Genomic DNA, 20588 nt, shown 5'->3' with positions numbered 1-20588 from the left:
CCAAAAAAGGCCGTTTTTTGGGGCGACATCTACCTATATCTTGCGGACAAACTCGAAACTAACGATTTTTCACTTAAATTAATTAATTAACATAATTAATTATTGTTTTTATTGTTGTAATATGATTGTAGATCATTTAAAAAGGTATAATTTAGTTAATTATTAAAAAATATTAGTATTATATTTTATATTATTATTGTATTAATTAGCAAAATCTTGTCTGACCTGTCAGTCTATGCAAAGCATGCAAAGTAGATAAGCTGGATCTAACGTGTTTTGTCATTAATTAATTCCAAGTTTTTAATTGATTTTAAAATTGTACTGTGATTGCAAATCGTTTATTTGGTTACAATTAAGCTATATTTATCAAAAGTTTTATTATGTTTACATTTTATTAAGTGCAAGATTTTATTATTAACACTATACACATGTCATAGGAATAAATAGAAACAAAATTTTGTCAGTGTTTCTTTAATTGAAAAAGAGAAGTTATTGATTTAAAGAGCTCAGAGATGCGATAGTTTATTTACATAATTATTATAGAAATTACAAGTTCTCTGAGTTATCAAACAAAATGAGAAATTGAATTTTGAGGTTATGTTTACTATTTTTGTGTTGACAATTTCGTCATTTTTTATGGGCGCAGAAAATAAAAAAACATTTGAATAAGTATTTTAGAATCTTTGATTTATATATTCTACGTTCTGGATATGAAATCTTAATTAAACAAGGAAGAACACGACAAAATTAATGTTTAAAGAAGAATAAAATTGAAAAGTTTTTATTAAAAATTTGCTATAGAAAAAAATGCAGAATATGGTAAGTTTCAAGAATCATTTTAATTGTACCAAAATAAGAAAAGTAATGAAAGATAAAAAAAACTGTTCTTGTAAAACAGATTTATCAGTTTAAATATTCCCGGTCATTTTGTAAATTAGAGACGAAGTCTCTTTAATGGAAACGCGACTTAAAACTTGACTTCCCAGATGATGATGACTCCGATGACTCCCAAATGATTTACGACGTCAAAATAGGAGTGAAAAAAAATCGGAGCATGTCGCTCAGAGGTGGACTGATATCAGACGATAAGTGAATGTGTTTTACAAAGCAGTTTATTTATCGAGTTTAGTTTAATGTTTAATCACTGTTACTTTAGTTTGTGTTGACGCATAAGAAGAAGCCTTTTTTAATTCTATAATTGTTAATAAACATTTAGATCATGGCGTCCGCGAAGAGAAAGCAAGATGAGAAAAACCTGAAGACGTTACGCGAGCTGGTCTCGCAACCGGGAAACAAAGAATGCTTCGATTGCCGGCAACGAGGTCCAACTTATGTGAACATGACAATAGGATCGTACGTTTGCATGTCCTGCTCAGGATTATTGTAAGTTCATTCATTTTTCTCCACTTCCTGGTAACACACAAAAGACATCCGTTAATTCTGACTTTATCTCAAAGTTGTTTCCTTTTTTGATAAAGAGAAAGAGAAAAAAACGAAATAATTTTTAAATCAATTTTTTAACTATATAAATGTAAACCTTTAATTGAAAATGTTTTATTCTTTTTTGGTTTCATTGGTATTTTAAACTAGAAGTTTCTTTAAAGAATTTCCACTGACAGGTGGCTTTGTGTTTTTGAGAGTATGAATCAGAGTATAACAGTTGATGGAATTTCTCAGAAAAAAGAAAGAGATTTGACTCACAAAGTACAATATTTAGATAAATAATTTTTTTTTTTAATTTTCTTTTTTCGAAACAATTTTTTTTGGTCCAGTTTCATAACGTATACGTTTAGAAAAAAAAGATTAATTGCGTAAACGCAAAGTTTTGCAAGTTGTTTAATTTTTACTTGAATAAACAATAATTTTTCTTAATGCATTCTCACTGAGTTGTGTAATTTTCATTTAAATTGCAAACAGTATTTCCATAACCTTGATCAGAAATTTAATTTTTCTTCTCAACTATACTTTTTTTTTTATTTTTATTACAAATAATTTTCAAAGAAAAAAGAATAACAAATAGTTAAATACAAAAGGGGAATAATTTTTTTCCTATCAATTTTTTTAAAACTATGAGTCATAAGTGTGACAAGTAGGAGAGATTTTTATAGAAGAAAATAAATTTTCCATTATTTAAAAACAAAAGACCAATACTAAAATGATTTAGCACCTGGAATTTTTAATTTTTGTATCTAAACAAGTTTGCATATTATTTGTAGATATATGTTAAACGAAGAAGCATTAGTTTTTATAAATATATTACACAAATGCAACCTTTCACTCTCGACCTCGTGTTTATAAATGCCTAGCATTAGAAAATGAATTTCTAAAACAAACAGACACTGTCTAGACTTAATATTACATTTCAAAACTAAAATTCTGTGGAATCAGCAAAATCCCAAAGATATAGAATGTAAACTTTCGAGGAATGTGTGATAAAATATTTTGAAACTACTTTTTGAACTAATTTTTATGAACACAGGTCAGAGAAGTCAGGGAATTCAGGAAAATTAAAATTGATCAGGGAAAAGTCAGGAACTTTTATTAAAAGTACTGGAAAAAATTAAGTTTTCAGATTTTATAAAAAAAATTCTGAATTCTGAAGAAATATCAATTTTTTATCAATTTAAATATTGAAATTTTAAGAACAACTACTGCTTACAAAAATTCAATTATTTTCAAAAAATTTTTAAAAATTCTCGTCAAAATTTCAATTATTTTCAAAAATTTTCCTCATTTCAATTATTTTTAATATCTACTATTTTAATAAAATTTTCCAAAAGAATTCAATTATTTAAACAAAATTTTAATAAAAACTTCACAGGAATTCAAGTACTTACTAATTTTTTTATAAATTTCTTCACACCAATTCAATTATTTTTAATGTTTTAATGAAGTTTTTTGAAAGAATTTAAACATATTCAGAGAATTGTAAAAAAAAATAGTTCTGAGAAATTCAATTATAATTCGAAAAAATTAAATTTAATTTAAATTAAAAAATTTTTTAAATTAATTTTAAAAATTCTATTATTTAAAAAAATTTTGACAAAATTCTTAACAAGATTTATTTAATAAAATTGCAATTTTAATAAAATTTTCCTATACAATATAATTATTTTAAAAAATTGAAATAAAATTCTTAGCAAGAAATCAATTATTTTCATTAATCCTAATAAAATTTTTCTCGAGAATTCAATTATTTAAAAAAATTTGATGAAATGCTTTATAAATTTCTAAAAATCTTCGAAACAATTCAATTATTTTCGTAAAAAATAAAATTCTTCGAAACAATTCAATTATTTAAGAAATTTTAATAAAATTCTTTTCACAGATAAACATTTTCACAGGAATTCAATTATTTAAAAAAAAATTTCTTTTATTCTTCCTCAGATTTCAAATATTTTCAATTTTTTAATGAAATTTCTCGATGGAATTTAATTATTTTCAAAAAGTTTTTAAAAATTCTGAGAAATTCAATTATTCAAAAAAAATTTGAATAAAATTCTTTACAAGAAATTGAATATTTTCATAAATAATAATATTTTTCTCCGGAATTCAATTATTTTCACAAAAAAAATTCTTCACAGGAAATAGATTCTTTAAAAAAATGTTTAATGAAATTCGTTGCAAGAATTCAAATATTTTCATAAATAAAACTTATCGTAGAATTTCGTTTTATTATTTATACAATTTTAAATAAAATAATAAAAAATTGCATTTATTCTTAAAATTTTTGTTCAAATTCGCCGAAAGAATTTAATTATTTTTTAAAAATTTTGATAATATTCTTCATAAAAATTCAATTTTAAGAAATATTCAATTATTTAATAAATTATTCATTTTTGTATTTAAATAATTCAATTCTCGATAAATTTTCTAATAAAAATTGATTAAAAAATGAATTTCACTTAAAAAGTTTAAATTATAATTTGAATATTAAAAGCATCAGGTATATAGCGTGGAAAATAAAAGTCGGGGAAAAATAAAATAAAATTTTTGTGGCAATCCTGATGAAATTTCCTTTTTCTATTAATTTCTTTTCTCTTTCAATTTTTTGTTTGTTTGAAAATATCCTTAATGAAAACTTGTTGTTTGAAAGTAAAACTACCGTTAGTTGGAGAAAAATAATTGCCGTTATTTGTAATTTTGACTCTTTACTTTTAATCAATTTTCTAATATTTTCTTTTCGTAATAATAATTCTTGAACTTGAAATTCAAAATAGTAAAAAATTCGAATAAAGTAGATCGATAAGCATCGATAATTAGAAAGTCTCTCGAAACTGAAAGGAAGCACTTGAACGATAATTTTATCCTTAGTGACACAGTGACATGAAAAGATACGTGATGTTAAATAGAAACAAAAAGAACTTGTTTTTACAAGAGTTAATTAGTTGATTATCTGTCGTATGTATTTCTTTTTTTCTCTTTGACTAGAAAAATCAATTTTATTCTTCATGTTTCCTTTGTCTATTCATAAAATAGAAACAGTGTAATTAAATTTATAATTTGAGAGAATTCCAAAAATTTGTTGTTAAATGGCAACAATAGTGAACAATTACTTCTTTTTTTGTCCATAAAATATTTTTGTCCACTATTTTATTTACTCAGTGTAAAATAAAATATTGTTAGAATATGAGAATAAAATATTTGAATTCTATAAATATTTATCGAATAAAATATTTAAATTCTATAAATATTTATCGAATAAAATATTTAAATTCTATAAATATTTGTCGAATAAAATATTTTAATTCGACAATTAAATATAAACGCATTTTTTCTTTTTTTTCAGACGAGGCTTGACGCCACCACATCGAGTTAAATCAATTTCAATGGCAACATTCAATCTGGACGATATTAATTTTCTCAAGGAACGTGGAAATGAATATTGTCGAAGTACATGGCTCGCTTTGCAACCACACAATGATTTTACGTACGCCGATTCGAAGGATGAGCAAAAAATGAAGGAAATGATGATTGAAAGGTATGAAATGAAGAGATATTACATAACTCCGTCCGAAGTTTCAAAAAAGACAACAACAAAAACACAATCCAAAGAGTCGAATAATTCGAGCCTTACGAGAATTTCAAATTCTGAATCGCCACAAGCAACGTCCACGCCAAATTCAACATTAATTAATAATGAAACATCAAAATCAAATTCCTTTGGATCCATGGATTTTGTCGCAGATTTTAGTAAAGTTCCTGATCCCTATCTTCCAGCAACGCCAACCAACTACAATCAGCCTATTATTTCTCAGCCGTCGTTTGCGAATTTTGACAATAATCCTATTTTCAATTCACCTAAAGGTAGATTTTCTAGTTTTTTTTCAAAAAAAGAAAGAATTAAGAACGTATTTTTAAAAAATATAATTGAAAAAAGTATTTTATAAAATATATTTTATTGAAGAAAGTATTGAAAGAAAATATATTTTATTGAAAAAAGTATTTTATAAAATATATTTTATTGAAAAATTTCAGAATTGGGGTAAATTAAGAAATTCTAAAAAAGAAACTATTATTTCCAGGCACTGGAAGTATGAATCAATCGGCTGGTTGTTTATCGCCGAATTTTAATGGAATTAGTTCCCCACCATCGGAGGATCGTTACGCTGCACTAAAGGATTTGGATTGCTTAATGAAGCAAGCGCAAATAAAGGAAGAAAATCCTCCTGTTGGATCTACTACTTGGAATACGAATAACTCCAATTGTGAGTTTAGTTACGCACAAAATAAATTTTCAATTTTTAATTATTTTCCAAATAAACTATTTCTTTTTAAATATTTTCAATTTTAAAATTAATGTCATGAATGTTTCAATGAAAATTCAATTAAATAATTCAATGTTTTAAAATAATTGGATTCAATCCAAAACTTTTATTAAAACGTTGAAAAAAAGATTAATTTTTCTTAAAAATTTTATCAAAACTGTTGAAAATAATTAAATTTTATTTAATATTTTTAAAAATAATTCTATTCTTTCAAGAAATTTTATTAAAATTGCATTAAAAATAATTGAATTCCTTTGAAGAATTTTATTATTTATAAAAATAATTGAATTCTTGCGAAGAATTTTATCAGAATTTTTGAAAATAGTATTCTTTCGAGAAATTTTACTAAAATTAAATTTAAAAATAATTGAATTCCTCCGAAATAATCCTGTTTCTTAACAATTGAAGTTAAACATTTAACTAGATATTGAAGTTTATTAAAATTTTTAGAAAATAATTAAATTCCTTTTAGAATTTTATTACAATTTTCTAAAATATCAAAAAATTTTATTTATTAATTATTTTCATTATTAAATTTTTTATTCAAGAAATTTTATTAAAATACAAAAATAATTAAATTCTTTCGGAGAATAAATATTATTAAAGGATTTAACAATAATTGAATTATTTCAAAAAATTTCTTTAATTTATTGAATATAATCGATTTTGTTAATAATTGTTTAGAAAATGATTGAATTCTTTTGAAAAATGTTATTAAAAATTGGAACAAATTTATTTGAAATATTTCGTGGAATTTTATAAAAATTGTATTGAAAATAATTGAATTCCCATAAAGAATTTATCAAAATAATTGAATTTTTCCGAAGATTTAAAATTCTATGAAAAGAAATTTAATTCCCATAAAGAATTTATAAAAATAATTGAATTTTTGAAATAAATTTTACAATTTTAGAAATAATTGAATTTTTGAAATAAATTTTATAGACAATTTTAGAAATAATTGAATTTTTAAAATATTTTTTAATTTTAAATATTTTTCAAGAAATTTATTAAACGTTTTGAAAATTGAGGAATTTTACTGAAAATAATGTTTAATACCCAGAAGGAAACGAGAAGGAAAAAATTGAATGTTTGCAAAGATTTTACTATTTAAAAAAATAATTGAATTTTTCTGAAGAATTATATTAAAATTTCTGAAATTTTGATTACGAAATTATTTAAAAATTTTTGTAATTTGCATAATAATAATAAATTGAATAATAGCGCGTAACATTTGCGAGCAATAATAATAAATAATTAATAATAATTTTCCATTATAATTAATAATTATATTATTTCCAGTATCAAATTCCATTTGGGGTGGATATAATAATCAAGGATCTCAAGTTATTTCCAATCCGTTTACGGCTAATGATCTATGGCGACCGTCCAATAATTTAATCAATAATAATGTGCAAATTTCTGATAACACTCTTAATAATTCGGCAAATCCGTTTAGACAAATTCAATTTTCAGTCAATAACGGCAGTGCGTTTGGTAATGTATTTGAAATTTAATATTTAAAATACTTTCTTTTTATTCTTTCAAATAATAAACGAATTAGTAATAAAATTAATATTTTATTAATTAATAAAATTTAATGATTATAGACACACTTTGGGCATCGAAGGAATCGCGAAATAATGAGGATGTTATTCCATCTAGTCAACTAATGACGTCATTCCCGAACAAAACGTGGCAACCGTCAGTTGCCGCTTATCACGCAAATCCATTTGTCGTAAGTTAACATTTTTTTTTTTTTTTGCAACAATTTTACATTAATTATAATTAAGATGATTTTTAAAATTATATTGAAAAAAAAGTTGTAGCACTATAACGTAAACAGTGACTATTTAAAGCTGTTTTACTCATGACTTGAATATAATTAATTTTACAATGCGCTCATTCAGAGTCCATTAGTATTTTTATTATCGTATCAATTGAAAACAAACATTTAGATCATTCTTTGACAAATGGCAATTGACAAACGGAAAAAAAGAATGCTTTTAACACTTATTTCGAAATTGAATCAAAATTTTCTATAATTAAAAAATCTACTTTTTTCTCACTAATTTATTAAAATTTCATGATTCTAATTCTAAAGTTCTCAATTTGTTAAGAAACGAAAGAAAGAATTAAAAAAAATGAAAAGAACGGAATTTGTTTATTTAAAGTTTTTCGTATTTATTTATTATTTAAGTTCTCATGATCCTAAAGTTCTAAGAATTCACTTGAAGGAAATTTATTTATTTCCCTATCGAATTTACTTTTATTGTACAATTTTTGCATCATTCGAAAAAACTGAATTTTAGCTTCTTTTAATTAATTTTAAAGTTCGTATATGCAGAATAAAGAAATTTTAGTTTCTATTGCAATTATTGTTTATTTAAAAAGGTCATTTTGATAATACTGGAAAGCCCCTTGCGTGGTATTTAATTGAGATACGATCAATTTGCTCAATTCGGTTATTAGTATCTTGGCGCTTAAGTAATAAAGATGTTTATAATTTTTTTATCAGCAAATTTTCTTTCTCTCTTTTTTTTTCTTTCTTCTTTGTCTTTTAACGTCATAAGTCTTTTCGCAATACGCGTGTCAGAAACGTCATTTGAGCCGACAGTGCAATGTAGGAGCTTTAAATAGACTCGCAAATATATAGAATAAAAGCAGAAAGTACCTTATATAAGAGTTTTTTTTGTTTTTAAATAGCAATTGTTCGAAGCAAATTATTAGAGGACCTTTTCAGAATTAAAATTATATAAATTATTTATGTTTTCCTTAAAATATTTCAATATTCTTCAATTTATATTAATAATCGTTGTATTCCGATATTTTTTTCGCAGTTTAAAATCAATTATTTTTGTTTATTTATTTGTTTACTTTTTGGTTTCCTAATTTTTTTTCTCAATTTTTCTTTTTAAATAAAGTTTCGAATTTTTAAATTCATAAAATTCTGATTTCGTGCTTTAAATATTAAAAACTAACAAAAATTAATTAAACAAAATTGTTTTTAATTAAAAATTATTCTGAGTTAAAATTTTTACTAATTCAGATTTATCTAATACTAATTCAAATTTATTCAAATAATAAGTTTTTTAGAAATATTATCTCAAGAAAAATTTAGAAATTATATTATTTTCCATAATTTCTCGTTAGTAAGTGAATTTTTTAAATTTTTAAATTTTTGTTTAAAAAATGTTATCCTAATTTTATTAACTTTTATAAATTCCAATCAGAAATAATTTTATTTTATTAAAATTTTTGAAAAGAATTGAATTGTTTCGAAGAATTTTATTAAAAATTTTATTGGAGCAAATAATTCAATTCTTTCAAGAAATTCAATTAAAATTGCACTGAAATTAATTGAATTCTAATAAACAAATTTTATGGAAATAATTTTTGAAAATAATAAAATTCTGTAAAAATGCAAATTCAATTGTTTCGAGAGAAATTTTTTTCAATTCTTTTGAAGAATTTATGAGTTAAAATTGTACGGAAATAATTTAATTCTTTCAAAGAATTTAGGAATTAAAATTGTACAGAAAATAATTGAATTATCTCAGAAAATTTCATTAAAATTTTTTTAAATAATTAACTTCATCAAGAAAATTTGTTGAAATTGTATTGAAAATAATTGAATTTCTCTAACTAATTTTTTATTTACAAAAAAAAATTGAATTCCAGCGAAGAATTTTATCATTTTTGAAAATAATTGAATTCTTGATAAGAATTTTATTTACTTTCAAAAATTATTGAATTCCAGCGAAGAATTTTATTAATATGTTATAAAGTAGTAAATAATAATTAGTTAATAAGAAATCTTATTATCTTTTTTAATTTTGGAATCTAACATAATTCAAAAATTGTAGTTAATGTTTAAAAAAAAAAAAAAATTTGGCATAAATTAAATACAGCTTTCCGCACGCGTAACATTTGCTAATTATTAATACTTTGTTTTTCCATTACTCGTTTTTAATTTTTAATGCCAGTCACGAATCGATCGTGAGTTGGAAAAATACTCAAGTGATAACATTTAAAAATGTTTTGTAATCCTTCTTTTCAATTATCGCCTTTTTTTATATTTTATTCGTATTTTCAGTTTTTTTTTCCACAGAATTAATTTTCTCTTCATTTTATTCATTTCATTCACTTCATTCAGATTCTTTTGTGAGAATTTGAATTGAAATTGAATTAAAATACTTTCTAGTTGAAGTAAATAAAAGTTCATTTATCTAAAATTATGAATTTTCTTTCAGGTGGGATCTGGTATTGGCGACATGACAAGAAATTCGAACAATCCATTCTTGTGATCAAGTTATAAAACTCCTTAAAAAACAGACTTACGAACAAAAAAAAACAAATTTGCGAAAATTTAATTAAGCTTAGCTTAGTAAAAAAAATTGTTTTTTTAAAAAAGAAACATGACTTGATTGGCAATTAGTGCCATTAACGTTTACCCTTAGGAGCACCAATCTCTTCTATTCAATATAAAATAAGTAATGCGTTTATTTATGAAAAAATAATTTACAAATTAAAATATTACTGTTACCAGGTTTAATATATTAATGAAATATTTCAGCCACTTGCGACAATTTAATAAGTAATTTTTGTTTTTAGAGCTTTAAAATTCAATGGGTGAATGAAAATTAAAAAAATGCAAATCGAAATGAAAATGAAAAAAGAATTCCGTCGTTTCATTCCATCTAAATATTCAATGACATTAGATGTCAAACTAATTGTAATTTATATCAAATTATACGTATAAATTATTGTAATCGATATTTATGAAAATAATTTGAAAAGAAAAAAACTATTTCGAACAAGAAAGTATTAATCTGTTTTAGATTGGATCGCATGTGATTAGATAAGGGATCTGATTAGGAAAAATCGTATTATTTTTATAGTGGCGTTAGATAAAACAAAAAAAAATCTATTTTTGCGAATGTTCTAGTTTAAGTGAATTAAAAAAAAAATTGTTTTGGAAGCACACAGACTAATGTTTTCGAGAAATAAAATTACGACGATGGTAATAGTGCACACTTAAATACGTTTTATTCGCTTAGAAACTTTCTAATAAATACAAAATCACAAATGAACACTTAGTCTTTGTTTTTTTATTTAACTTATTACTGGTAGATCGATCATCATACTTGCATATTACAACTATAATTACTTGTTCGTTATACTTGAAGGCTAGATTATTGTGTATTTTACGAGTAATAAATTGTAAAAATGTGTTTTTTTTCTCGCGTCATTGCTGTTAAAAATTTTGGTATATAAATATGGAGTTTGACGCGGTTCTATGAGTATAAATTTAAAAAAAAAAGATTAAAAAGTACAAAAAAGAAAAAATCCTAGTTGACAATTTTTTTTATTTTTCGCTAATTTGTTCGGAAGCGTCGATGAGTTATTTTTGTTATTACTTAGAGTAATAAATTATTGGGGAGGGGGGGAGAGAGAAGGGAAATTGGTAGAGAGAGAGAGAAAGGGAGGAGAAAAATTATCGTGAAAAAACACACTATTATTACGACTTGACCAATTATGTGTTAATCGTTATTGTATAAATGTACGAGATGATATCGATATTATACTAGGCAGAGGCATCGCTTTTCACGATTATCCTAAAGCGCTCGAATCATTGCTGAGGACAAATTATTAGTTTAAATGAGATTATTAACCTAACAGCCGTTACTACTGGGATTGCCCTTTGGCAGAGGCCGCACCAGATATAATTTTTCGCCTTGTTTATTCGTGTAAATTGGAGCCCGCTGATAGTGATCGACAAGCTGATCCAGCGTGTGGAATTTCCTCTGTCCGATACAATACAAAGCGCCCTCGACATGTACCCTAAAATGTTTATTCCGTCCCGGTGCCTTTAGAGATACCGAATAGTCTCCCATCTGGAAAAAAAATTGTTTTTTAATTCAAAAGAACTTTTTTTTTCGAAAACTTAATTTCAAATCAAATGACAGGCTTTATTCTCGATGATTTACTTTTAAAAAAGTAGCTTTATGAATGAAAAAAAAGCAGTAAAAAAGTAGCTATCGAAAAGACTCAATTTTTTCATTATTTCTAAATTAAATTACATTTGAAAAATAGAATACTTTTTTTAAATATTTACAGGCCTCGGATGAGGTCTTTTTTGACTTTCTTCGACTATTTTCGAATAATGCAACTTTTATCGACTTAAATTAAAAAATTGTGACTTTTTCGACTTTTCTTCCAGATTTTGCAACAAAATACCACATTTTTAGTATAAAATACAACTTATTTCGATTTTTAAACTATGAAAAATATATAACTAATAGAAAAATGTTTCAAAAGTTATTTTTTGGATAATTTTTCTAATTAAATTTTTGAAATATACAATTAAAAAGATTTTAAATAATTGAAATTTTGTAAAATTTTATTAAAAATTATTTTTTTTCACGTATTATATTACAATTTTTGAAAAGAAAAATAACTTTTAAAGAATTTTAATTGACAATTTGGGAAGTAATTGAACTTCAAGTGTGAAAATAAAAATGAAACCTAACGAAAATTAGGTTATAAAAATAATATTAAAATATTTTTGAATAAACTAATTCTCAGAATGTTTACATTCAAATGTTTTGAAATTCAATTATTTTCAATATTTTTGATTTTCGATTAAAAAAATAATGACATTTTACAATTATTTTTAACATTTTGAAGAAAAAAATCATGTTTAAAATTTTTATTTAAAATTCTTCAATAAATTAATTAGTCTTTTTTTGAAATTATACAAAAAATCTTTTGAAATTTAATTATTTCTAAAAATTCACACTTCAACGCTTCTAATATTAAATTATTATCTATAATTTTTACTGAAATTCAATTTTAAGTCAATTCTTATTAGAAAGTTCTACGAGAATTCAATTATTTAAATAGAAAAATAAATAATTTATTGAATAATTGAATATTTCTTAAAATTGAATTCTTATAAAGAACTTTATCAACATTTTTTTTAAATAATTAAAACTAAGTAAATTATTTCAAAAAATTTTGTTAAACTTTTTAAAAATTATTAGATTCTATTTTATCAAGAAAGGTTTTTCAAATTCTATTAAAAATAAGTGAATTTTTGCGAAGAATTTTATAATAATATTTAAAAATAACATAATTCTTTCGAAAAATTTGATTAAAATTGTTTTAAAATTGTTTTAAAAATAATTGAATTCTTGCAAACAATTTTATTAAAATTTTTAAAAATAATTGAATTCTGGCAAACAATTTGATTAAAATTTTTGAAAATAATTGAATTACGACAAGTTTTTGAAATTAATTAAATTTCTAAGAAGAATTTTAATAAAAATTTTCAAAAATAATTAAATTCTTTCAAGAAATTTAATTAAAAATGTATTTCAAATAAATATTAAATTCTAATAAACAAATTTTATTAAAATACTTTTGGAATAATTGTATTCTTGAGAAGAATTTTATTATTTATAGAAATAATTGATTTTCGACAAATTTTTCAAATTAATTATATTTCTACAAAGAATTTTAATAAAAATTGTTGAAAATAATTGAACTGTTACCAAGAATTTCATTAAAATATTTGAAAATAATTAAATTCTTTTAAGAAATTTAATCAAAAATATATTGAAAATGCTTAAATTATTATTATTAAATTCTATTATTAGATTCTGCTAAACAAATTATGTGAAATTTTTTTGGAATAATTGAAATCCTGAAAAAAATAATTGAATTCTTGCCAAGAATTTATCACAATTTTTCAAAATAAGTAAATTCTATACACAAATTTTGTTCAACTTATTAAAAATAATTGAATTCTAAATTCTATTAAATAATTAAAATAAAACTAAATAATTGAATCAAATTCTATTGAAAATAATCGATTGTTTCCAAAAATTTATGGAATTTTTTGAATTCTTGAGACGAATTACATTAAACATTTTTTTTAAATAATTGAATTCTTCTGGGAAATTCTATCTGAATAGTAGATATTGAAAACAATCCAATTTGGACAAATTGAAAATAATCAAATTTTTACCATGAATTTTATTAAAATTATTTGAAAATAATTGAATTGTTACGAAGAATTTCATTAAAATTTTTTGAAAGCATTTAATTCTTTCAAAAATTTAAAATTAAAAACGTATTAAAAATAATTATCAAATTCTAATAAACAAATTATATTAAAATTTTGTTGGATTAATTGAATTCCTATGGGAACAATTTTAATGTTTATGAAAATAATTGAATTCCTGGGTAGAATTTTATTATTTAGAAAAAATAATTGAATTCCTGACAAGAATTTTATTATAAACAAAGAATAATTGAATTCTTGCGAAGAATTTAATTACAATTTTTTGAAAATAATTGAATTGTTATGAAGAATTTCATAAAAATTTTTAAAAATAATTAAATTCTTTCAAGAAATTTAATTCAAAAATGTATTAAAAATAATTATCAACTTCTAATAAACAAATTATATTAAAATTTTGTTGGAATAATTGAATTCCTATGGAAAGAATTTTATTATTTACGAAAATAATTGAATTCATGGGAAGAATTTTATTATTTACAAAAAATAATTGAATTCCTGGGAAAAATTTTATTATAAACAAAAAATAATTGAATTCTTGCGAAGAATTTTATAAAAATATTTTTAAAAAATTGATTTTTTTCAAATAGCTTTATGTAATTTGAGTTTTAAATAATTGAATTCCTGGGAAAATTTTATTATTAATGAAATTAATTAAATATTTGTAAATAATTTTATAATATTTCTTTTTAATAATTGAATTTTTTTGGGGAAAAGTTTTTATTATTAATATAGTAGATATTGAAAATTGAATTTGGAAAATGTTTTCGAAAACAATTGAATCGCTTGAAAGAATCTTATTAAAATTTCTTGAATTATTTCTAATTGTATTAAAACTTTTGAGAAGGATTTTTTTTCAATTATTAGCGAATTTAAAGTAGTGTAAATTCTCGAAAATAGAAAAAAGTGTCTTTTAGTGTAAAAAATCTAGAAAAAGTATCCAAATAGAGTACCAAATCGTTTTGAATTCAAATTCAATTTCGTTTTTTGAATTAAAAAAATAGTAAATAGGTTTTAGTAGTACGAAGCCTGAAATGAAAGTAAATAACTCACATTGGTTTCGCTGTCTCGTATCAAAAAATCGCCATCGTGTCCATGTTGATTGAGAAGCGAGTCACATTGCAAACGAGTGATTCTCCCATAGTACCAAGGTTTTCCAACGAGATGTGGCCTGTCACCAGGATCAGGCCTTCTTTCCAAAGAGTCGCCGACTCCCATTTCATTGCTCTGCATTCCCCGTTCGCGATATGGCTGCGTGAGATATTCACTGAGTTCCTGGAGGTAATTACGTGGAACAAGACCAATTTGTCCATGGCCATTTCTCGCCTTATACCATTCTGGATCGGCAGGTGGACGATCTAAAATCTCAAGTCTGTCGCCCTTCTCAAATGAGAGTTCCTGATCGTTATTCGACGAGAATGAATATAAGGCGACAACAATATCGAGAACATTCTCGGCCATTGCGTATGTGTGTAACGTATCGTCGGCGTCGCCCTCCTCCTGCGTGTAATTCGATGGGAACCATCCAGCTTGATTGCCACTTTGCCCTCGCCACCAGCCATCGTTACTCTTTTCGAGAATTAAAATTCGCGTTCCCTTCACTAAAGAAAGTTCATCGGCTTGTTGCGCTTGATAATTGTATTTAACGACAGCGGTGCCAATTGCTTCACTAGGATCTGCCGGCAATCGCCTTGCCATTATTGGCGATTCAACAGCACGGGACGGTGAATTACTTGAGGGCAATGTCTTTGAACCGGAACCTTTTTTAACCTTTTTCTTGATACTATCGAATATTGAGGGTTTCTCCTTTTTCACGTAATTACTCGGCACGTAGCCCGCTTGACCTCTTGCACTCTGTACTCGCCACCAATGCTTCGAGTCGTCCAGCAAAAGGTATCTCTCATTTTTACGAAGGTCCAACTCCTGTGCACCCTGAGCTTCGTAATCGTATTTGGCGACAACGTAACACACGTCGTCTTGACTCGTTTTACCTGCAATTATTCAATTCATAAGTTTTCCAATATTTTTTCTTCCAACAAATTTACTAAAATTTAAATATTCTTTCCGTTTTTACTAAATTTACTCAAATTTAAATATTCTTTCCTTTTTTTTACTAAATTTACTAAAGTTTAAATAAAATTTTTACCAAATTGACAAATAAATTTCAACACTTTTACTAAATAAACTTTTAAAATAGAAATTTTACTGGTAAAAAAAGAAAAAAAAGGTCAAACATTTAAAGCAAGTTTCAACAACAGAACAACAACAACAACAAAATAAAAACGTACCATGCTTCATGGCTGCCATGTGCGAAAACAGGAAGGTTTATACGACTGAGAGTGGTGTGAGTTCCGCTACTCACGTACTACTTGAAAGAATTGTAAATCTGCTTGTGTTGTGTCGACAGCACGAGTGCACCCGGCATTCATTATTTTGCTTTTTGTATTTAATCTTCCTACACCTTCTGATTTCTTGATTCAGGATCCATCGGCAAACAAGTGCGTTACCAACACTTTGAAGAAGAAAATAATTATTACATAATATTCGAATTTAACTGTGAAACTCTTCTAATTTTTATTTTCTTTATATTTTTCTTTTTAATTTTCAGTCTTGTACCGTTTTTTGTTTAGTAATTAACAAAATTACGAAAAATCCTTTTATTGCTGCGACACAAACTTTTATGTTTATTTAAAAAAAAAAAATAAACATGCAGTGCGGACTAACTACAATATCAGGGTTGGCACTAAAAAAATTAATTTTGTTTTTTCCTGATTTCTAGAGAAAATTTTGACTTTTTTCCTGAATCTAAAGTAAAATTCTGATTCACTCTAAAAATTATTAGATACTCAAAAAAATGTTCTATTTAATTTATTTACAAATTTATTCAAAAGTAAAATTATTCAAAAACAATAACTTCATATTTAAATAAATATTAAATCATTAATATTTTCCCACAGGAATTAAAATTTTCAAACATTCAAATTTCACGAATAATGAAATTCATCGCTGAAGTTCAAATATATATTTTAAAAATCTACAATTTTAATAAAATTTCTCAAAAGAATTCAATTATTTTTATAAATAATAAAATTCTTCTCAAGAATTCAATTGTTTTAATGAACTTTAATACAATTTGTTTATTAGAATTAAATAATTAAGTCAATTCTTATAAGAAAGTTCTACGAGAATTCAATAATTTAAATAGAAAAATAAATAATTTATTGAATAATTGAATTCTTTCGAAGAATTGCAATAAAAATTTCAAGAATAAATTGCATTTTTCGAAGAATTCATTTAAACTGTATTAAAAACGATTGAAATTAAATAAGTAATTGAATTTCTGCGACAATATTATTATTTATAAAAATAATACACAAAAATAAAAAAAAAAATTTGTAAAAATACAACTTCAATTATTCAATATGAAAAGAATTCAATTATTTAAAAAATGTAATAAAATTCGTTGCAAAAATTCAATTATTTTTATAAATAATAAAATTCTTCTTGGGAATTCAATTATTTTAATTAATTTTGATATAATTTGTTTATTAGAATTAAATAATTATTTTAAGTACATTTTTAATTAAATTTCTAGAAAGAATTTAATTATTTTTAAAAAAATTTTAATGAAATTCTTCATAAAAATCTGAATTAATTTCAAAAAATTTTAATAAAATTCTTGGTGGAAATTTAATTTAAAAAATTTGTCAAAATTCAATTCTTTGCAATATCTATTCTTTAAATAAAAATTCTCCAAAAAATTCAATTATTTAGTTTTATTTTAATTATATAATAGAATTTAGGAATTTATTTATTTTTAAAAAGTTGAACAAAATTTGTTGATAGAATTCATTTTTTTTAAATGTGATAAATTCTTCGTAAGAATTCAATTATTTTAAAGAATTTTGATATAATTTGTTTATTAGAATTTAATAATTATTTTAAGTACATTTTAAATTAAATTTCTAGAAAGAATTTCATTATTATAAAACATTTTTATTAAAATTGTTCTTAAAAATTTAATTAATTTCAAAAATTTGTCGAAATTAAATTATTTACAAAATTTTTAATAAAATCCTTCCCAAGATTCAATCACTTTTACAAGTAATAAAATTTTTCACATGAATTCAATTATTTAAAATACAAAAATAAATAATTTATTAAATAAATGAATGCTTCTTAAAATTTAATTAATTTTTTAAATTTTTAATTAATTTTTTTAATTTAATTACATTTTTCGAAGAATTCGATTAAAATTGTATTAAAAATAATTGAAATTCTATGATGAGTTTTATTATTTATGAAAATAATTGAATTATTGCGAAGATATTTATAAAAATTTTGTAAATAGTTGAATTCCTGTGAAATTTTTATTATTTATGAAAATAATTAAATGTTGGCCTAGAATGTTATCAACATTTGTTTTAAAATAATTGAATTCTTTTGAAAAATTGTATTAAAATAGTAGATATTGAAAATCATTTAATTGAGGACAATTTTTGAAAATAATTGAAACTTTGCCATGAATTATATTAAAATTCCTGAAAATAATTTAATTTTATCGAAGAATTTTGCTATTCATTTTGTATAAAGATAATTGAAATGTTGAAGAGAATATTTAAAAATATTTCAACATAATTGAATTTCTACAAAGAATTTTATTACTTTTGAAAATAATCGAATTTCTGCAATCATGTCTTCCAAAATTCAATTTTTTCCAGTATTTTAATAAAAAAATCTCTGATTTTCCCCTTATTTTCCTGACCTATGACAACCCTGTGTATAAATACATATTTCTAAGTGTCAAAAAATTATTTGGAAATCGTTAAAAAGAACGAATGAAAATAAATTACATACATACTGAAGACTAAAAGTTTGATAAATGATTAACTGAAAAAATAAATAAATTCGGAAATCTTAATTGAAACAATACGTGTTGTATCATCCAAAAAATAATTTATCGTGCAACTCAAACATTAACAAGACCAATATTTTATTTACTTTCACTGCAGATAAAATACAGAAGTTTTTGAAAAGACTTTTATGATTCATTAAACAAAATCTGAATCACTTTTAAGTTTGCTTACAAAAATATTATCACAAGTTTTATCAATTCTTATACTGCATTGTCATTCATTTTGTTTTAAAATCAAATAAACAATATGTTATTTAAAAATTCATCCAACTTTTTATTTGAAAAAAAAGTGAATAATTAAATTGAAAAAAGTAAATAATTAGTTCAAAGAAACGAAATATTCTTGTCTTATCATATAGAATTTAAAAAGTTAACATGAACTTGAACAGAGTGAATTAAAATTCGTAAAGTTATTTCTGGTATAAGCACTGAAAATCAATAATTCTAACCTCAAACTTGACATTTGGAATTCAACTCTCAACGATTTCGATTTCAACAAGTTCACAAAATACTTATCGATTTACAATTATACTATGTTTATTTTCGCCCAATAAACTAGATATTAAAAGCTTTAAATGCATGTGATGTTTATATAATACTTTAAAAAAAAACTAAAACAATGGAACTATCTCGTAAAAGATGTCATTAGAAATTCAACGCTCTGTGCACACGACGAATATTACATTGTAATAAGTATATTGTTTATTTCTGACCATGAAAGTTTAAAAATAATTTTTACTCTGTTAATTGTTATTTAGTATCATTAGAATAAAATAGAAATAGATAAAAATGTCACAAGTCCATCCAGTTTATCAGAGTGATGATTCATAGGCTACTCTACGTTTTTACTTTGTATTTAAATTCTTCCTTTTACATTCTCATTTTTTTTTTAGGAAAATTTCCAAAAATAGATTTTAAATAATAACAAACACTTAAGGAAATAAACACTTCACCAAATTTGTACTTTTAAAAACTAAATTCTAAGAGTAAAATTTCCAAAAATTGAAAAAAAAAATTTTGATTGACAAAAAAAATGTTTTAAAGTTTAAAGAGAATAAATACTTTATAAAGAAATAGGTAAAAAAAATACCGAAAAACTGTCGCATTTCATCAGAATGCACACAGATCGTAGAGGGCTTCCGGCAGGAAATACAACATAAAAATTCACAGAACTCAAAAAACTAAGTGCTACTAAACTAAATGATGGCCAAATGACAGCTGATCTGACACTTACCGATTTTTAAACTTGACATATTCCTTCATAAAGTACTCCAATTTCAAGCAGACAGGGCCGCTTGTTTTTCCCCCTCTCTACAAAGCAGCAGCAGCAGCAGCCATGAACTGCTGTGGACTTTATGGGGGAGCCGTTATGGGGAAAGAGGGACGAAATGGATACGGGGTACAGGGGAAAGGGAGGTATTTCGATTGAGGATATTATTATTCATCCATGTACGAGCCGGTTTTTTTTTCCTCGAGGATAATCCTGGAGTTCCAAATATCCCATGTACAATTCTTTATACAATGATAAAAAACACTCTTGAATTTTTCTACTCTTTTTCCAACGTCCAGGGTACGCCCTATTCACACGCCGAGAAAGCTACACACTGACACTGTTTATTATTTCTTTTCGAATTCAATGGATCTTTTTAGTTAACAAGACTGCTTACCCGCATGCAGAATAGTTCCGTTAAAAATGCGTTGGACCCACCCTTAAATATGTTCAGGAGAGAAATGATATTTCGCTCCCCGTGGCGAAGACGAAGACGTCCTCGTCGAGTGATTTCCGTCACTGATGGCGCCACATTCAACTAAACTTCAT

General features: G+C 23.8%; 2 protein-coding genes across 4 annotated transcripts; one reads left to right on the top strand and one right to left on the bottom strand.

Moving 5' to 3' along the window:
• Positions 1-236: 236 nt before the first annotated feature.
• On the top strand, positions 237-10861 carry LOC122508084 (arf-GAP domain and FG repeat-containing protein 1). 2 transcript variants are annotated; one of them, XM_043621183.1, is made up of 7 exons: positions 237-819; positions 1217-1383; positions 4790-5307; positions 5526-5708; positions 7071-7265; positions 7379-7506; positions 10022-10861. In XM_043621183.1, exons 1-7 carry the CDS (start codon positions 808-810, stop codon positions 10073-10075), a joined length of 1257 nt encoding a protein of 418 aa, XP_043477118.1. In that variant the 5' UTR covers positions 237-807; the 3' UTR covers positions 10076-10861. The 2 variants fall into 2 exon arrangements, with proteins under 2 accessions (XP_043477118.1, XP_043477117.1); XM_043621182.1 differs by lacking the exon at positions 237-819 and adding an exon at positions 967-1123.
• On the bottom strand, positions 10793-20578 carry LOC122508085 (cytoplasmic protein NCK1). Of its 2 annotated transcripts, XM_043621184.1 has the most exons (5): positions 20437-20578; positions 20004-20373; positions 16143-16366; positions 14908-15845; positions 10793-11665 (listed from the first exon to the last, which is right to left on the bottom strand). In XM_043621184.1, exons 3-5 carry the CDS (start codon positions 16159-16161, stop codon positions 11444-11446), a joined length of 1179 nt encoding a protein of 392 aa, XP_043477119.1. In that variant the 5' UTR covers positions 16162-16366; positions 20004-20373; positions 20437-20578; the 3' UTR covers positions 10793-11443. The 2 variants fall into 2 exon arrangements, with proteins under 2 accessions (XP_043477119.1, XP_043477120.1); XM_043621185.1 differs by lacking the exons at positions 20004-20373; positions 20437-20578 and adding an exon at positions 19860-19993.
• Between the last annotated feature and the right edge of the window lie 10 nt (positions 20579-20588).

This window comes from Leptopilina heterotoma, unplaced genomic scaffold, assembly GCF_015476425.1.
Source record: "Leptopilina heterotoma isolate Lh14 unplaced genomic scaffold, ASM1547642v1 Lhet_52, whole genome shotgun sequence".
Classification (NCBI taxonomy): Eukaryota; Metazoa; Arthropoda; class Insecta; order Hymenoptera; family Figitidae; genus Leptopilina; species Leptopilina heterotoma.
Note: the sequence above shows the minus strand (reverse complement) of the source record. Positions and strands in the feature narration are given on the sequence as shown.

Coding starts and splice junctions, on each gene's coding strand:
- LOC122508084 (XM_043621182.1), top strand. CDS start 1,094: ATGTGTTTTACAAAGCAGTTTATTTATCGA. Junction 1,384..4,789: donor ATGTCCTGCTCAGGATTATT/GTAAGTTCATTC, acceptor CTTTTTTTTCAG/ACGAGGCTTGACGCCACCAC. Junction 5,709..7,070: donor GAATACGAATAACTCCAATT/GTGAGTTTAGTT, acceptor TATTATTTCCAG/TATCAAATTCCATTTGGGGT.
- LOC122508085 (XM_043621184.1), bottom strand. Junction 11,666..14,907: donor TACGAGACAGCGAAACCAAT/GTGAGTTATTTA, acceptor TTTTTTTTCCAG/ATGGGAGACTATTCGGTATC.